Here is a 19,647-nt window from a genome sequence, read left to right as displayed (position 1 = left end):
GGTTGGGGACGACGTGTTGCCGCTGCGCAATTGATAATCAAGCCGTACGGGGGCAGAGTGTTCTTAAACTTTGCCTTGCAACCCACAGCGCCATATGCTCCCTTGGGGACAGCGCCATCGCCATTGCCTGCATCCGCCTTCTCACCCTTTCACATATATAGAAAGAGCATATATATGAAACTATTTTTTCTCACATGTTTGGTATTGATAATGTCATGAAATTATAAGATTGTTTTATTTAATAAAATGAGTTTGAAAATCTGTTGCCAGTGTGGAAAGTTTGGAAGTTGAAAAGAAAATCGTGATATAAATAGGTATTTGTTAAAGCAAGTAATATATTGTGTACATGTACTCAGTCAATATTTTTTCCGCATGTTTGGTATTGTCAAAAAGTTGAAAAAAATCGTGATATAAATAGGTATTGGTTAAACCAAGTTATTGGGTTAATATAAGTTCTCACTCAGGTACACTTTACCGATAATATAAGCGACATAACTCAAACATTGTAGACTATACTAAAGAACTTTTTTATTCAAGCACACAACTCGCTTGGCTACTGACAGTGACACATCGCAACCATGCCGGCCTACAAACTGTACTATTTCGAATCCCGGGGAGCCGCCGAGCTGGCCAGGCTTATATTGAAGCAGGCGGGTCAAGATTTTGAGGACATTCGCCTTGCCGGAGAGAAATGGCTGGAAAAGAAACCAGGTGAGACACATTTTGTTAATTTTATTGTAATCTTTTGGATTTTGACATGGAAGATTATGTAGCAGCTAGGTATATATGTGGCTTATCTATTGTCTTCCTGTAAAGTTTTGCAATTATGTTATCGGTATGACCAGGTCCCTATAATATTGCCTACGTTATGTACTTCCTTTTACAGTGAATAATTGCTTAATAAAAAGTAAGCTACTCTTGAATTAAACAGCAACTGTGCCAGTATATCGTCATGATCTGTTTAACTCTACCCAATAATATGATACATTAGTGTACGTTAGTTCTTTGATTTTGGATGTTTGTAAAAAATGCTATTCAGTTGCAATACACAGTGTGTGTTCTTTCTTTAAAACATTGCTTTAACAAGACTAAACCTCGTATAGTATGTATACTATGAAAAGACCACAGCAAGTTCTGCATTTAAACACGGTTTAAAGCTTCAATACAGACGTGTAAATGCATACAGTGCGTATAACTAAATCTAACATTATTTTTTCCTTGTTGAATACTTCCTTCTTTAGTCGGCGCCCAGAAGGGCGCCGACTATATTTGATATTACTTTAGAAATATTCCAACTTAGGGACTAGTTCATAAATTGCAGAACAATGCTTTCAATAGTTTCCACGTTGCATGATAAAATATGAAGTTTAGTTTGTTTTAAAAAAAACTTTACACTTTAATTGATAATGAAACCTGAAATCATAATAGCCCTGCTTATCATTTTGAAAATTTTGATTTTAAATACCAACTCTATCATAACAACTCGGCCATCTCCGAGATAGATACAGGCCGAGGTGTTCCGATTGATACCAAATAGATGAAGGTTACACGCTACTATTAAAATATCCTTTATGTTTGTAAACCTCCTACGCAGTAATCTCCCTTGGTGACAGCAAAACTGCCGAGTTTTGAAAAATTAACCTTGAGCTAATTTGTTTGTTTTGAAAATGTCATTCGAAAGAATGAACTCCAGATAATTCCCCTTTGATGTATAGTATTTTTATCCCCGTTCTATATACTCATACGAGTGAAATGTGTTACAAAAACTTATACAAAATATAGAGCAAGGAATTCACATAACATGCCGGTACAAATAAAAGGTGAATTTCATGCTATTGAAATCTATGTATTAGACCATTGACTCTATTTCATCCGAAGAAACGTATGTATATTTTTGTTATAATTAAGTTTTAACCGGAGAAAAAACAGAATATCTATAATTCCGGGCTTAAACTATTGTTAACCATAATGACCTTCGAGCATATGTACACCCAACATAAAACAAAATATTATCATTGAAAAAATAACCATTTTTGGTTATCTGCATGCATCTTTTTCTTCTAATTTCATTGCGCCGACTTGATGCTATGCATCAACTTTTTTCTTGTATAAAGTCGCGGGCCTGAGTAATTTAATATAGATGTATTTGATGCTGTCAATGATGATAATTCTGTGTATCTGGGTGCAAAATAACATGGTTAGTCCATTGATAGATGGATGGGTGGATGAATGGATGGATGGATGGATGGATGGATGGGATGGGATGGGATGGGATGGATGGATATAGGCAGGCAGGCGCAGGCAGGCAGATATTAATTTTTCAATCAATCGACCGACTAGCTTACTGGTCGATTTATAACGAACATTAACCGCTCTATTCACTTTATTCCAGAAATGCCCCTAAAGGCTATGCCAGTCCTGGAAATCGACGGAAAGAAGATCTGCCAGTCCATGGCAATCGTACGCTACCTCGGGCGGGAATTCGGTACGATCATTAAATCATTGTTTATACTAGATCATTACGTTGTTCAGTGTGTTTAAAAGTATTCCATAAATATTTTCCGCAACCTTGTTGGTGAATCTGACCATTATGTGATATGCTAAGTATGTTGTATCTGAATAGCTCGCACAGAATATAATCATATCTTTATTTATCAAACACGCCCAGTTGCCCGTTTCTTCTTTTTGTGTAACAATGAAAGAACCTTGTTATAAGTGTTGTGTTTTTTTTATTTTTTAGTTTATTTTTACTTTGTGAAGATTGAATTAATTTGCATCAAGAATTTTAAATTGTTCTATGGATATTTGTATAAAAAATATAAGCCTGAATATCGGATATTTAACATGATAGAAGATAAAATATATACCATATATAATGCATTAATACCTATGTTCAGCGTTGTTGCTCAGCTCTTAACCTTAGAGTAGTTTGATTGTTTTAATTGTTTTTGTCCCTTATTGACAAAACTTTCTTGATCTATATGTATATGAACAACTACAGACACAAGCTTAGTAGCCAAAAGTTTAAACATAAACCGCGTTTAATGGCACAGGGTAAACGCCAAAGACACAGAACACAAAGATAAAAACTCACAAACAAGAAGCATTGACAAATGGGACAATTAAATCGTTAAACCTTTTAATCACAATGATATGCATGCGTATTTTTTCAATGCAAAATAATCTGCATTATACTATGCAGTCATGCAGTTCACCTGTAAGATAATGATATAAAGACACATAATTGAATCAAGCACAATAGAAGAAATAGGATAAGGGCAATATTATTTACATTTGTAGGCAATGCTATGAACATGAAGAAAATAGCTTTTGCCTGAAAGTATGTATATTAAAGCATGATAAAAAATATTTTAACATTGATTTTGGCATTTGAAATAATATGCAATTGTGGTTTAATAAAATCTGTTTTAATAGATTTAATTTTAAAATCGGGTATATCGAAATAATTTTGAAATCTCGTATATATATCCTAGTGTATCATTCGCCCTCGTTTATAGCTTAGATCGAAAGCTTTACAAACCATTTATATTCAGATTTTTGAACTTTCTAGAATTTTGCCCGAAAACTATGGTAATTATGGAAAATACTCTTTTTTGAAAGACAACTGGTACTTTTGAAATGTTTTACTTATAAATATATGTAAATAATGAGTGTCACGGATGAACCATAAACACTAAAGGACTCGGTAAAAATAAAAAAAGCTTACAGCGTAACAAGTATTTCAATATCTAGAAGATACATCTTATGATAATGTAAATATTTTACAAGAATCGTACTCAGATATTTCAACAATACTCCTGGAGTAACTTGAAGTGCTTTCTTCAGTCAAAACGTGTTCAAATTAAACTGAATAAAAAAATACTGTATTAGGATAATAAACATTGTAAGAAATTATCGCAGTATTAACTTTATAGTAAGACTTACATTACTACATTTTCTTTTCGAAATACAGAGAAATTTCTAACTTCCGCACTTTTAAAATAAACCTATATATTCGAACCAATATACACACGAAATAGCTAAAATGAAGAAAAACAACTAAATGTCCATTTACAAAAAATGGTTTTTCTGTTATAACTATCAGATATATAAAAGATTTTGGAAAGTCAGTCTGTCTCTCAAAAATCTTTTTATAGGCCTTTTTTTGTTACCCTTTTTTATCAAATATTTAACAAAAAAAATAGTTGTTTTTGGCAAGAGATATAATTGATGTTTATTACAAATGTTTTGCATTTTCAGCTGTATGAATTGTTTTGTAAACATTAGAATTAAAAGGTATGTGTGGTATACGTGTTTTTTTTGTGTGTGTGTTTTGTGCTACAGTTAACCTTTTACCGTCGAACATTGCATACATCTTTGTGTATGTATCCGACCATAACGTGACATGCTTAGTGTAATTATGAGGTAATTGTTTGTCTTTGGCTTTGGTTCTAGAGTTTGCCTTTTACCGTAAAACCTTGTTGACATCCCCATCTCCCTCACACACAGGTCTGATGGGCTCAAGCAACATGGAGGCCCTGGCCATAGAAGAGCTGCTGGAGGTATTTACAGAGATCACCACCAGGCATGTCATGAAGATCTACTTTGAACAAGACCAGCAGAAAAAGGTTTGTCAGTTTTCAAAAAATCAAAACATCTTAGACTTTGTTATTTATCTTTCGCAAGATTGTCTTTGTATAAAATGGCTGTTTTCTGGTAAATTCTGAATTCTCTGACTCCTGGCATTATTTGAAGCAGGGTTTGTGAACGGTTTTGTTTGAGATAAAGCTCATAACGAAAAGTCGCGGTTACAAACTCAAGATGACGTCTTAAACACATGTATCAGGGGTTCGGAAAATGTAAGAAAATATAACTAAAATTTATAAGGATGTAAGGATATCTTTAACAAGATTTACACAATGTGATCCCAGTAAAACCTATCTCGTCTACAGGTGGAGCTTATGAAGGAGTTCAAGGAGACGGCCATGCCACCCTACATTACATTCATAGAAACACGCCTTAAGGAAAACAACGACGGCAAAGGTTTCTATGTCGGCGATAAGGTAATGCGAACAACGACTGTTAAGGATTCAATGTTGGCGAGAAGGTAATGGGAACAACGACTTATAAGGTTAAGTATGTTGGCGAGAAGGTAATGTGATCAACGACTACAAAGCCTTCTATGTTGGCGAGAAGGTAATGCAAACAACGACTATTAAGGATTAAATGTTGGCGAGAAGGTAATGCGATCAATGACTAATTAGGTTTAGTATGTTTTGAGAAGGTCATGTGATCAACGACTACAAAGCCTTCTATGTTGGCGAGAAGGTAATGAGACCAAAGACTAATAAGGTTTAGTATGTTGTCGAGAAGGTCATGTGATCAACGACTACAAAGCCTTCTATGTTGGCGAGAAGGTAATGAGACCAAAGACTAATAACGCTTTTATGTTGGCGTGAAGGGAATGCGATCAACGACTAATAAGGCTTCTATGTTGGCGAGAAAGTAATTAGAACAACGACTACAAGGGCGAGAATGTAAGAAGAACAACGACTACAAAGGCTTCTATGTTGTCGAGAAGGTAAGGACACCAGCGACTGCAAATGCTTTCATGTTGGCGATAAGGTAAGAAGAACAACGACTACAAAGGCTTCTATGTTGGCGAGAAGGTAAGGACACCAGCGACTGCAAAAGGCTTTCATGTTGGCGATAAGGTAAGAAGAACAACGACTACAAAGGCTTCTATGTTGGCGATAAGGTAAGGACACCAACGACTGCAAAGGATTCTATGTTGGTGATAAGGTAATGAGAACAACGACTACGATGGTCTCTATGTAGGTGATAAGGTTACAGGAAAAACGACTACAAAGGATTCTATGTTGGCGATAAGGTAAGGAGAACAACGACTACAAAGGCTTCTATGTTGGTGATAAGGTAAGGAGAACAACGACTACAAATTTCTCTATGTAGATGATAAGGTTACAGGAAAACGACTACAAAGGCTTCTATGTTGGCGATAAGGTAAGAAGAACAACGACTACAAAGGCTTCTATGTTGGCGAGTACAAAGGCTTCTATGTTGGCGAGAAGGTAAGGACACCAACGACTGCAAAGGCTTTCACGTTGGCGATCAGGTAAAGAGAACAACGACTACAAAGGCTTCTATGTTGATGATAAGGTTACGAGAACAACGACTACAAAGGTCTCTATGCTGATGAATAGGTAAGGATACCAACGACTTCAAAGGCTTCCACGTTGGCGATAAGGTAAGGAGAACAATGACTGTAAAGGCTTCTATGTAGATGATAATGTTACAAGAAAAACGACTACAACGGTCTCTATGTTGGTGATAAGGTTACGAGAACAACGGCTGCAAATGTTGGCGAATAGGTTGGGAGAACAGCGACTACAAAGGCGTCTATGTTGGCGATAAGGTAAGGAGAAGAACGACTACAAAGGTCACTATATTGGTGTTAGGGGTTAGGAGAAGAACGAATACAATTTCTATGTTAGTGGTAAGGTTACGAGAACAACGACTACAAAGGTGATAATGTTACGAGAACAACGACTAGCTTCTATGTTGATGATAAGGTAAGGAGAAGAACGACTTCACATGTTTTTATGTTGACGATAAGGTTACGAGAACAACGACTACAAATGTGATAAGGATACGAGAAAGGTGATCCACGCCGCCATAGGCTTCTATGTTGATAAGAAGGTACAGTAACCACTGATAGACGAGACACTGCTGTATGAGAAAGCATTTTTTCTTGCATTGCCTTGTACATGTATATATACATATAAACATGTATGCTAAATATCCTGTGATAGACAGTACTTTGAGTCAGTTAGATCAAGATCCGAGTTGTGTAAAATGTTTATGATGCTACATTTCATAAACAAATTATTTAACATATTCCGTATTGCAAGAAATATGTGCAAAGTAACATTTGCTTCAGGTGACCGTGGCTGACCTGGCCCTCTACAACACGATGTTTAGCTACACGCACTGGATGGGCAAAGAGGGACAAGACCCCTTTGAGGGAAGCACCCTTTTAAAGGCACTTTACAAGCGCGTAGCCTCGCTCCCGAAAATCGCGGCTTGGGAGAAGGTCCGGCCAGAAACAAACATGTAGACTATAACTGTGTTAAGGATCTGTAGTGATATGCCATTGTTGTGTACAACGTAAAAACATTTCAGTTCCTGATTTGTATTCTACTATACGGCTTTACTTAAATAATTTAAATATAACTTTTGAGAGTGGTTTAGTTTCAAAGAAACGTTTCAAGATTTAAGATTATCCGAGCAGCATTATTTTAAATACTTTTTTATTATTTTCACATGATAGACGTATTGTTTATGTGTTCAGTATTGCCACGAGAATACCATGTTTCCAGTATTGTCACGAGAATACTATGTTTCCAGTATTGTCACGAGAATACCATGTTTCCAGTATTGTCACGATAATACCCTGTTTCCAGTATTGTCACGAGAATACCATGTTTCCAGTATTGTCACGAGAATACCCTGTTTCCAGTATTGTCACGAGAATACCATGTTTCCAGTATTGTCACGATAGTACCATGTTTCTAGTATTGTCACGATAATACCCTGTTTCCAGTATTGTCACGAGAATACCATGTTTCCAGTATTGTCACGAGAATGCCATGTTTCCAGTATTGTCACGATAGTACCATGTTTCTAGTATTGTCACGAGAATACATGCTTTTTGTCAAATATTGATTGGAATTTGTTTTTAATGTAAAGCATGTCCTTTAAATTTATTAAACATATATACTCAGTCAAAAAAGAAACGATACCTAGAAATATTTACACTTTATTTCTTCTCTCTATGACACTTTTCTGAAATATTTTGTAAATTTAATGTTTAACATCCATTTAAATAAAATTTCATAACATTAGTACAAAACTATCAATACTGGCCACGACCCGATTAATAAGGCTCACAATTGGATAACACATCACCTATATATGCCCAAATGTGGTTGATATAGCACTGCGTATAGGCTTCATTAGAGCTGCAAATAGAGTATATTAGAGTTGTATATGTGTTTGTTTGGCTCTGAATGGGCTTTATGGTTGCCAACATATTGCACGTTTGGCACTGAGTAGTCTATATTAGAGTTGTATATGTGTTTGTTTGGCTCTAAATGGCTTTAATGGTGCCAACATGTGGTATGTCAGACACTGAGTAGTCTATATTAGAGTTACATAATTATGTGCTTGTTAGGCTCTAAATGGTCTTTATAGTTGCCAACTGATGGTACGTTTGGCAGTGAATAGTCTATATTAGAGTTACATATGTGAATGCTTGGCTCAAAATGAGCTTTATGGTTGCCAACACATGGTCGTTTTGGGTAGTGATTAGTCTAAGTTAGAGTTGCACATGGTTTTGTTTGGCTCTTAATGGGCGTTATGGTTGCCAACATGTGGTCGTTTTATATTGAGTGGTATAACTTTAAATTGCGTATGTGATGTTTGGCTCTAAAGGGCTTTAGGTGGCCAACATGTGGTCTGACGGGTATAAGTGGTATAAATTAGAGTTGCACATGGGTTTGTTTGCTCTAACTGGGCTTTATAGTTGGCAATATGTGATATGTTTGGCACTGAGAAGCCTTAATTAGAATTACACATGGGTTTGTTTGGCTCTTAAGTAGGGCCTTAAGTGGCCAACATGTGGTCTTTATGACATTGCGTAGTCTAAATAAGAGTTGTGTATGTATATGTTTGGCGCTTAAGAGGCTTTATGGTTGTCAACATGTGGTCTATTTGGCACTGGGTATGCATTACTAGAGCTTGACTCTATATAAGTTTTATTGGAGCTACAATCTGATTTACTAGGTACTAAATTTACTTCGATATAACCTTTTTTGGATTTGTTTGACACTAAATAGTCTCCAATATAGTGGAATGTGGTTTATTTAATACGTTATCGGCTTAATAGACTCACTTTAATGGTATGTTTAACACCAAACTAAGTAATAACATGTTTATTGAATACAAGGTAGACTTGAACAGAGCCAGTCGTTGATGACTGCTTGGCCGATTAAGATTGGTTGTAGACAAAATGTGGCTGATTAAGCTCTCGGTTGGCCTTGGTAGAACCTGTCTGGGTTTTTAATGAGATGGCTTGACAGGAACCAAATGAGGGGAGTATTGAGTTCTTGTAAATAAGTTGCTGGGTACCTGTTGTATCTAAAGTCAATTTGGAACTGGCTTAACACTTAGACTTAGAAGGCACTCGGTAGGCTAAGATAGAAACATGTTATGGTTTGCTTAACACTTATACATTATTATACCTGGGCCGAAATACTATTTGGGGTTGTTTGGTTCTAAAATGGTTACAGACTAGGTCGGTAAAGCACTGGATTGACTTTAACAGTGGTTAACTTCCGGCTGAATGGGCTTATATGAAATTCACACAAGTAGTATACATGTAGTTTGTTAAGCACTGGATGAGGTAAAGTGAGGCAAATTGCGCCAAACCTGATTTATTTGTTAAGTTTTGATATGGGAAAAGGGATGATATATGATTCAAAATGCCCTGTGATTTTAATTATGTTTTGATTTTTTTTTTCAAATAAAATCAAGTCAAACATAATTATGTTAAAAATAACACAGTGACTATTGTTTATATTCGCATTTTAAAATTTAAATGATCATTTCTACCTTGATTTTGAAGAGCTTAGTTTTGTATATCAATATTGTCAAGTTCATTAAAAAACAGTTATCCTCTATTCCTTATAATAAGATGCATATTTTAAAGTGAAACAGTTAAATGTCATATGGTAGCCTCTTCGGAGCAGCCTGCATGTGTTTGGGTTCATGTATTGGGATCTCACCATGCCTAGCTGTTTTCACAAAAACTTAAAATGGTTCACTGTGAAACTAAATATGCTTTGAAATAGGATGCCATTTTAGGCCGCCATGCCGCTAACTTCACGCCGCTGGGCCGCTAGCTAGGCCGCTGAATCGCTTGATCGACTTTTTTGAAAAAATGTTGAAAATTGCTTCAGAATGATAATTTATTAATAAAAATAGCAAATATATCATTGTTTTAGACAAACAGGCATGTTAACATGCTTTGAAATAGCTAAATGTTTGATCGACTTTTTTGGAAAAAAAAATGTTGAAAATCGCTTCAGATTATTTTTTTGGGGCATAAAAACAGTAAATATATCATTGTTTAAAAAGAAAAGGCATGTATACATGCTTTAAAATAGGATGCCATTTTAGGCCGCTAGGCGCTAACTTGATCGACTTTTTTTGAAAAAAATGTTGAAAATCGCTTCAAAATGATAATGTATGAATAAAAACAGCAAATATATCATTGTTTTAGAAGAGCAGGCATGTTGAAAATCGCTTGAACAGATTGATTTTTTTTGTGCGTAAAAACAGTTGATATATCATTGCTTCAGAAGCAAAGGCATGCATACTTGCATTTTAGGCCGCTAGGCCTTTAAGGCCAAAAAAGAATACCTGTGTTTCCGGTAACCCGACCGACCCTATTTTTTCCTCGCCGACCCTAATCTTTTTTAGGCATAAAAGTAAAAAAAATATATATATATATATATATATCGTCGTTATTTTCGTTGTTTTTCTGTCTCTGTTTCCGGAGAATAAACTTTCATTCCTGATTATGTATAACCGTGACGCTTTGTCAACAGGGAAACAAAATGGCGGAGTTCGGCGATTCCTGTCCGATATCTTCAAATTTGCAAACGCATGTTTATGGTCAAAACACGTGGTTGACCACAGGAGACACATTCTGTTGTCTTTATAATGAAAATATTTAGGATATAGTTCGCGGTGTTATTTATCCATGTCCAAAATAAAACTTACTTTTTTAGGCTTTTTAGGCTTTGCGTATATCATGTAGGCTTCTTACGATTAGGCTTTGCGAATTCATGCAGGCTTAACTGCGAGGTTCACATTTCATTAATCGTTACATTAATTTATCCGCAGTTAGGCCACTACTTTTATATAAATTGGTTTACAAAACCGGCGGGTCTAGTTTTACGAAAAGTACAAAAAAAATAAAAAAATGAATTTCACTTTTTTTCAAAATAATTTTCCCGATGGGATTCATTTTTGTGCGAAACGAACGAAAAACGAACAGATAAGAGTACGAATGCAGTAGATCTCGACTGGTTTGTTGTTCCGTAGCTGTATTCGCCAATTTATAGTGATAGCATGTGAGCCAGTCAAATGTTATGGCAACGCCGTTGGCAATGGCGGAATTGACGATAGCAGTCATTCATTGTATGAAATAATTAATTAAAATATGCAGGAGTTGTTCAAATAACAATAGCAATAAACATTGGCAAATTTAACAGCCGACACAAACAATAACTGTCACGTGATTGTTATTTTTCCCCGCCAATTTAGGTCATGAAAATATTGTTGTTTATAGATAAAAAAATTAAGTGTCAGCGGCTGCCACCGAATTAGTAGACACACATATCTGTAAATTATGTGTGAGAAAAACATTTTATAACATTTTATGGTTAAATATAAAAAAAACAGTGCCCTAAGTGTGAGTGGTGAAATCGAAAGTAAATTTTCTAAGTTGACACCGGTGACCTAGTCTCGCAAGTTCGGTCGGTGGTGTTTATGGATTTTAAATCACAGAATGGTTTGGAATTACTTGTCATTGAGTCAATGTAAAGCTTGTGTTTATTCTAGATTGCATGTTTATTCATGTTTGGGTTAATAGTAGAGTAAAAGCAATGAAAGAGTTGAACACATGTGTCAATGACATTTACTAATGCCGGGAGTTGTGTACAAAACATTTAGATAAAACAACACGGAAAACTATTTTGAATATGTCCATTTCAATTTATAATCAACTTGATATTTCACTATAAATGAGATCTGTTGTTGTAACCAAGGAATACTCTTTAAAACGAAAAATAAACAAGCATGAAGTATAGATGCAATTGTATACACAAAATGGCGGAGTTGGGAGAAGATGCAAATATCCAATACATAATTATGGATTTCTCTGTCAGTTTACTATCATTGGTACATAAAGTTAAGTCACATGCTAGATTTATTATTTTGCTACGTGATTTTTATGTACTGATGTGGTAATTTGCTGCAATATTTGAATTTGAAATGGATTTGGTGAACATCCCATGGTAAATATCCCGGTCCGAAAATATCCGGACTTAGCATGGATCGGGTTACACACAACTAAGACCCCGCATGGTAAGGGTTATTAAAACTCAAATCTAGGTCTAGTTTGGTTTTTAGTTTTTCAGAAATTGTTTTCACAATATTAAAGCTCAAATGTCTTCATAAAATGTTACTTTCTTATTTACAAAATTGGTAATTATTTCACTTTATTGACATTTTCCAATATTGAAATAACTGAAACAATGTTTAGAAAATGTAATGTTTTGTTTTAATACAGTGCAATTTTTGTGTATTTTAATGCGTAAAATTTGCCTTCTCTTTTTTTCAATTTAATATTGGTAAGTTTTTAAGTGTTCTGCATTCACCTTTGCTTTAGCATACCCTTAAAGCTAAATAAATGTCTTGCCGAGTGATATTCAATGTATCTTTGATAAAAAGTGTAGTTAATACATGAAAACATGTTTTATAGTCAATTTCATTGTTGTTTTATATGCACAGTATGTAAGATTTAAACTGTGTTTTTAATTAGAACTTTGAAACTTTGAGTGTATTAAAACATTCATTAATAGCAGTTTAAACATTTAAAATGTCAAGTAAATGATATAAATTTTCAATCTTTTTATGTTTTTATCTGTTTTCACCCTTTACGAGTATGTTTTGTGACTTTTTTCCCTTTTTTTTTTTTTTTTTTTTTTCGACCACCCGGTGGACAATTTTTCCAAAAATTCTTGTAAACCAAAAAATAAAAAAGGAGTGGCCTAATTTAAGTCCCATCAACAGAAATCCAAACAAAAACCTGCAAAAGTTATAACAACACATTTATAGGAATGTGTTGGCTGCAAATCAAACGGTACAATTTGTGACGTCAGAGCACGAGCGGAAATAAGATCAAAGGCGCGCGTCTAGGCCGGTGAGAAAATACCATACGATCGAAAAAATATAATAATCAATAATCGTCGTCTGGGAATCTTAAAACAATGACCAAAATGTTTGAATTCACTACGAATATGAATGAAACTTTGATTGTTACGAGAAAAATGATAAATTATAAATAATGAAATAAGAAACGTAAATTAAATCCATATCCGCGTTTACTTGTTCTATTATTATACTACCTCCACATAAGAGAGCTCACAGTTGGCGATTTTCTTCAAGCAAACTAACAAATTTAGTTGATAAATGACTGTTTCGCTAGAACATGATCATAGATTTGTAGAAATTGAAGTGCTGGATTTTTTCTAAAAACCGATCGCGTCTTATAAAGGAGTATAACATACAAAAAACACCCAATTTCATGGCCAAAATTGGCGGGAACATCCGGTATTCGAAGGTAAGGAAATGATTTTAGACATTAAAAAATGCTGATTTTTTGTCGATTATGGTAAGCTTAGATATAATATAATTGATTTAATGCAACAAAATTTTGCATGCAATCGAAACTGCAAAAAAAATAAAAAATTATTGGCCTAACTTCATGCCGCAAGGCCGCTAGGCCGGTAACTTGACGCCGCTAGGCCGGTAACTTGACGCCGCTAGGCAACTTGGCCGCTAGGCCGCTAACTTCACGCCGCTAGGCCACTAACTTGACGCCGCTAGGCCGCTAACTTCACGCCACTAGGCCGCTAGCTTCATGTACCTCAAAATTCGACATTAAACCCGTTTCCCGGCTAAGTCTGGTACTCACCAGAGTGAAGTAGGTGGAGCACCACCTAGTAGGTGTTGTAGGGGCCACATACACCTACCACCCCATATAGGTCATCATACTGGGGAAACTCGTTACCTCGTTTAAAGCACTTTCAAAGTTGGCCAAAATTCCAAAAAAAAATGACACAAAAAGTCTCGTACACCAGATTCTGACACACAACAAAAAACATTTTTAAGTACTACTTGTCACAAACTTGTGGTAAGAGCAACCTCAGATACCAACTGGTGATTGTACGAGCTCTCTCCTCTCTACCTTTTTCCTACCAGTAGGCGAGTAAGTTTTCTGGTGTTCCCGAGTGAACGACCATTTGTATGTATGTTGACAAAAACCTGCCATGACGGTTTGAAATTCTGCAATTATTTGGAGGTTTTTGATTGCCATCTTTTGACATAAAAGCATTTCTACATTTCTTTCCCCTTTCCCACACGCACCTAGCCTCCCGTCTAAAAACGACCATACATTATAAATACTATATGTGTGCTTTTACTTTGTATGACAGAAATTAGAATACTGGGTAAAATTACCGGTTTGCCTTTATAAGCTTTGTTAAATTTTATATCATCTCTTTGAACCGCTGGCGTGGTCACGTCACAAACTGGGCATATGACCTTCTATAAGATGACATTTTAAATGTAAAGTCAGCGAAGATTGCACAAGTGTCCCATAACAACCCGAGGCATATTCTAAGAGCTTGAAGGCCAATTCTCACACAGAGTCCCGGCTTTGTCATATTTTAACTCCTTAAACACATAAGCATTACTTCTGTTTACCAATATAGTTGTTTAAAAAAACACACAACAATTCTAACTCTAGTTGTTTTCCTATAAGCTTTAAGCTTGACGATAAAACGCACTCTAGTCGGGAAAAAAGCAAACAACAATGTTCTGTAATTATGTTTTTCTATCAATTCCTTTAAAAATAGTAATTTCCTGAAGATTCCCTTTATTTGAGTTTTGTATAGGTTTTCTGATGTGAGGAATAAGGTATTTGTTAATATAAATATCATCATGAAACATCTGTTCTAGCGAAACTATATATATACACATAATAAATTGATAAGTCAGAAAAATCTCTGATTATTGTAAACTTGGATTGTCGTGTTGAAGTCAAATGTTGATTAATAGGTTACACAATAAAACATTTTGATTCACTTAGTGTAACAATGCCGTTGATATACATGTTTTTTTTTAATATTTAGTCTTATTTTAAATACATGATTGTGTATAATAGTATGCATTGTCCACATTGCCCATAGAATAGTTTGTAAATACATCTTGAATCATGTATGTGACGATAAATGTTTTTCAAATTCATTAAGTACAAAAGTGTGGTAACTGATAATGATAGTGTTAGGGGAAGGTAATCCATACTAAAAATACTACTTCAGATTGAAACCTTAAAGTAAAGTTGTGTGTAACCTTTTTTCTTTTTGGCAGTAAGAAAGCTCCTGTCAACTGAAATCAGGTATTTAAATTACTTTTTTGAAGAAATAGCTTGTGAATTTGCAAAATGGATATTGTTATTGATAAGAATTAATGTATTTATTGGCAGTCTTAAGCAACAGAATACAAATGAAGACCATTTCATTTCATAGACAGTTTTTACATGTTTACGAATTTTGTTATGAATTACGTTCAATGACTAGACCGGTGTGTACACAATGCCAGACAGCGTACATGTACTTATATTTACCCAACCGGAACTCCTCGGCTAGTATCAAGATATGGCTCGAAGCTTGCCGGAGATGGCCGAGTTGTTACGATTGATATTTACCCTCAATAGACGGTTTAGGATCACTTGTGTACAAAACGGGAAGGGATATCAGTTTACCTTTTATGTCACGACTATGGTATTTTCCATCTAACAAGAAAAGTAGGTCGAAGATTTAAAGATTTACAGATAAGGGCATCGGAGCAGAGTTGACTTGAGTCAAGTTCGATAGAAAACTTGCATGTTCATACGAAATACACTTTGTTATAAATTAATCACTCGTTACTCGCCATGTCAGCATATAAGTTGATCTATTTCGAGTCCCGGGGTGTGGCGGAGCTGGCTCGGCTCGTGTTTAAGCAGGCTGGACAGAAGTTCGAGGATGTTCGAGTACCGCAGGATCAGTGGCCAAACGTTAAGGAAGGTAAGTGATGTCTTATATGTTTGTGCTTTTAAACATGTAGGTATTTTATCATTTTGCCAAAAAAAAATATTCATTTTGCATATTGCACTGTTAGGCTATGTAGCACCAATATTAATATAAAGGTTCGTACCTTATCAATATTTCCATGATGCAATCGTAATAATAACTTTTTTCAGGCTAAACGAGTTCGCACGTATTTCGTATGCACTAATAATCTCAGTATGTTTGTTTATGCACCAGTGCACCAGTCAATTGTAACCAAGCCCCCCCCCCCCCACCCCCAGGTCCGGGGAATAGCGGGGACTTTCACTTTCGGTCCAGCCAACCCCGGCTAAAATCCCCGCCTTGCGGGAATGAACTGATGGTTAAATCCCCACCAAATGCCCCCGCACCCAAGGAACCTTAGGTTAAGCCCCATCCCCGCTATATTTTCAGCGAAGACAAAATCGCCGCCATCACCCGGCACTGCGGGGCCACCTGAAAGGTAAAAACACGACCCATTTCCCCGGCCATCCCCGGTATACCCCCGGACCTTGGGGGCCGTGGTTACAATGTTACAATTGACTGGTGCATTACGGGGTCTGTGTGCCATTTCACCTGTTGTGTGCCTTGTTCACAGAACAACCGATGAAGTCACTTCCAGTCCTGGAGATCGACGGCAGGAAGTACTGCCAGTCTGCAGCCATCGTCCGGTATCTGGGAAGGAAGTTTGGTGAGTTATCTCCTCTTCAAGTTAATACACAACGAGTCATCTTTTAGAACAGTATAAATCGAAGTCCAATTTAATGAACCGTTCAACGTGTAGATCGTTTTCCGAGCTGCTTTTACAGTTCTGTCCGATACCTAAAAGCTTTAAAACAAATATAAACGAACCCTTCTTAACACGATACACACGAACGGGCGTACCCATTTAAGGAAAACAAAATTAATCCCTCGTTATATATATCCACAAAAACGCTTTACAGTGCAGTTTGAATTCATTTTGGCACCATCAGGTTCCTTGAAGGTTTCTGATTTACAAGCTCGAATAATATATTAAATCTTACGCAGGCTGATTGCACGTGTATCCCATTGATGTTTGACTGTGTACCCAGGTCTGATGGGGTCTGACGAAGAGGAGGGGCTGGTCATAGATGAGCTGCTAGAGATGTTTTCTGAGATGATGAACAAACACATAGTCAAGATATACATGGATCAGGACGATACGAAAAAGGTAGGAGCGCCGTCCATGCGCCGTTATCAATTCAGGGCACTCACTTGGGTTACAGTCCTTTTGGTCAAGGTTAAAGTGAAACTCTTACTCAAAAGCCATACATACCCATGTATAACAAACATCAATTTTTACTGATCAACCTTTAACTACTTACTAGATAATGCATTTATGGAAAATATGAATTACTGATAACAAGATTGTAACCGTATATTTAATAGCAGAAAGCGCAAAAATATTAAATGATTGGTGAATGCTAAAAGATTTACTGTGGTCTACTATAGTCCCATAAGGTAGAAATACCGTGTTTTATGCTCATTTCTTTCAAACTAAACTCAGTATCCTTCATAAGAACCATTGCTTTCAACATTTATTCATCCTTTTTGGAATATTAAAACGATATTATTAATTTTGCTAAATGTTATTTGGGAGTAATTTAAGAGTGCATCTTTAAATTATACATCAAAATTTCGTGCCTGGAGCTGGGATGCTTTTAAAGTTAAATTTGATGAGGTATGGTTTTTTTTGTGGTGTTTGAATTTGTGTATGTGGTGTTAGTTTGTTTTGGGTGTTTGTAAGTGTGTGTGTTATGTTAATATATATGTGTCTCTAGTTCACTGTCGTCTGTGTCTATAGTTCACTGTCGTCTGTGTCTATAGTTCACTGTCGTATGTGTCTATAGTTCACTGTCGTCTGTGTCTATATTTCACTGTCGTCTGTGTCTATAGTTCGTCTGTGTCTATATTTCACTGTCGTCTGTGTCTATAGTTCACTGTCGTCTGTGTCTATAGTTCACTGTCGTCTGTGTCTATAGTTCACTGTCGTCTGTGTCTATAGTTCACTGTCGTTTGGGCCCTTGCCTTGTGCCCCTAAACAGGGTTTATTTTTGAATTTTCGACTATTGGGGTTGTCCCTGTAGTTTTCATTGTAGTATCGTAATAAAGTCCAGGCTTGTTCTAACAATATTCAAGACGTTGACGGTTTTGTTTATTTCATGACCACGTTAGTCCCGGTACGAGCGGCTTAAATACTGTTATACAACGGACAATAGTTCTTGGGCACGTTTTAACCATACGCATATTGCTCAAACTGCGACTTGCAAATATAACAAGCATTTGTGAGGTTACACAATCTAGTATATTGGCTATTTGGTCTAGTTCTGTTTTACGTGTGTCAGCTATCATGTAGTTTCTGTTGACCACGGTCTTTCTTTCAGATGGAGCTCCTGAAGGCATTCAAGGAGGACTCACTTCCTGTCTACATGAACTTGATTGAAAAAAGGCTAGAAGAAAACAGAAAGAAAAATGGTGAAGACGGTTTTTACGTCGGAAGTTCAGTACGTACAGGGGAAGTCAATTCAACGTAGACTATGTTAACACAGCTTCAAGTATTTATATAAGTCATATACTAGTACATCATACTTTTGAAGTTACATCTTTTCTTATTGCGCCACATCTAAATTTGATCTGTGTAATAAATCATCTTTTTTCTCAAAGGTCACATTAGGGGACCTGACCATCTACAACTACATGTTCGCCATCTGCACATTCATGGGCAATTTTGGTCTTGACCCCCTGGAGGGCCGGGTCGCCATTTCCGGGCTCGTGACCAAAGTGGAGCAGCCACCTAATATAGCAAAGTGGATCAAGGAACGCCCAGTTACCGATCACTAGTCTTTGAATCTACATTTTTTCATTTTATATGTAGTATGATGGGCTTGGCATCGTAAGCTGTTGTCGGCGGCGTTCGTCGTCGTCATGAAAACTGAGACCTTAGGTAATACTCAAAAACCTTTGGAGATATGTAAATGAAAAAATGGTCAACATGTTGATAGAGAATTAAAGCACTTATATATAGCAAGGCTCATAACTCATGCATTATGCATTTCACTAGTTTGACTAAAAACATCAGACGACTGTTGACGTTCGCTCCGCGGCGATCTTGTTTAATCATTTTAGTGATATTGTGTCTGTTTGTTGCATGTGATGGTCTCTATGTATAAAGAATAGTGATATTTATATGATTTGACCACGATGGTGACGATATAACGACACATAATATTTTATATTTAATAATTGCGTATCAAGGACGTCAACGTTATTTTTCATATGAAGGATTGCGTATAATTGAAATTCGCTAATGATTTAAATTACTAGTATAACTTTTCGCAGGTTGTATTCAAGTGAAATCTACATGTAATGAGAACATGGGAAAATAAAACTTGTAAAAGTGTTTCATGTTTTGTTTATTCCGTATTAGATGAAGAACTTTGAAGTATAAATACAGGTTTTACAAAACAGTACAAACCTATTAATTGTAATCACTCAGTGATCAATGTTCTTTTAACGTACCTTTCATTGCATGTAAATAATCATAAAAATGCTATTTAGTTCTGCCCTGAAATATTATTTGCATACACGATGAAAAAAAAGGCCAACG

The 19,647-nt window shown here is 35.9% G+C and overlaps 2 protein-coding genes across 2 annotated transcripts; both read left to right on the top strand.

The window, feature by feature from the left end:
- The first annotated feature begins 467 nt into the window (after positions 1 to 467).
- On the top strand, positions 468 to 7,741 carry LOC128218204 (S-crystallin SL11-like). The gene is made up of 5 exons (XM_052925802.1): positions 468 to 711; positions 2,393 to 2,485; positions 4,510 to 4,628; positions 4,953 to 5,063; positions 6,959 to 7,741. The coding sequence occupies exons 1-5, from the start codon at positions 579 to 581 to the stop codon at positions 7,133 to 7,135; spliced, it is 633 nt and encodes a 210-aa protein (XP_052781762.1). The 5' UTR covers positions 468 to 578; the 3' UTR covers positions 7,136 to 7,741.
- An 8,007-nt stretch (positions 7,742 to 15,748) lies between these two features.
- On the top strand, positions 15,749 to 19,440 carry LOC128218203 (glutathione S-transferase 1-like). Its single transcript, XM_052925801.1, has 5 exons — positions 15,749 to 15,998; positions 16,618 to 16,710; positions 17,093 to 17,211; positions 18,425 to 18,544; positions 18,705 to 19,440. Exons 1-5 carry the CDS (start codon positions 15,866 to 15,868, stop codon positions 18,879 to 18,881), a joined length of 642 nt encoding a protein of 213 aa, XP_052781761.1. The 5' UTR covers positions 15,749 to 15,865; the 3' UTR covers positions 18,882 to 19,440.
- Positions 19,441 to 19,647: the final 207 nt, after the last annotated feature.

The sequence above is a fragment of the Mya arenaria genome, chromosome 14, assembly GCF_026914265.1.
Source record: "Mya arenaria isolate MELC-2E11 chromosome 14, ASM2691426v1".
Lineage (NCBI taxonomy): Eukaryota > Metazoa > Mollusca > Bivalvia > Myida > Myidae > Mya > Mya arenaria.
The sequence above is the reverse complement of the archived record's forward strand: the minus strand, read 5'-3'. Positions and strand labels throughout refer to the sequence as shown.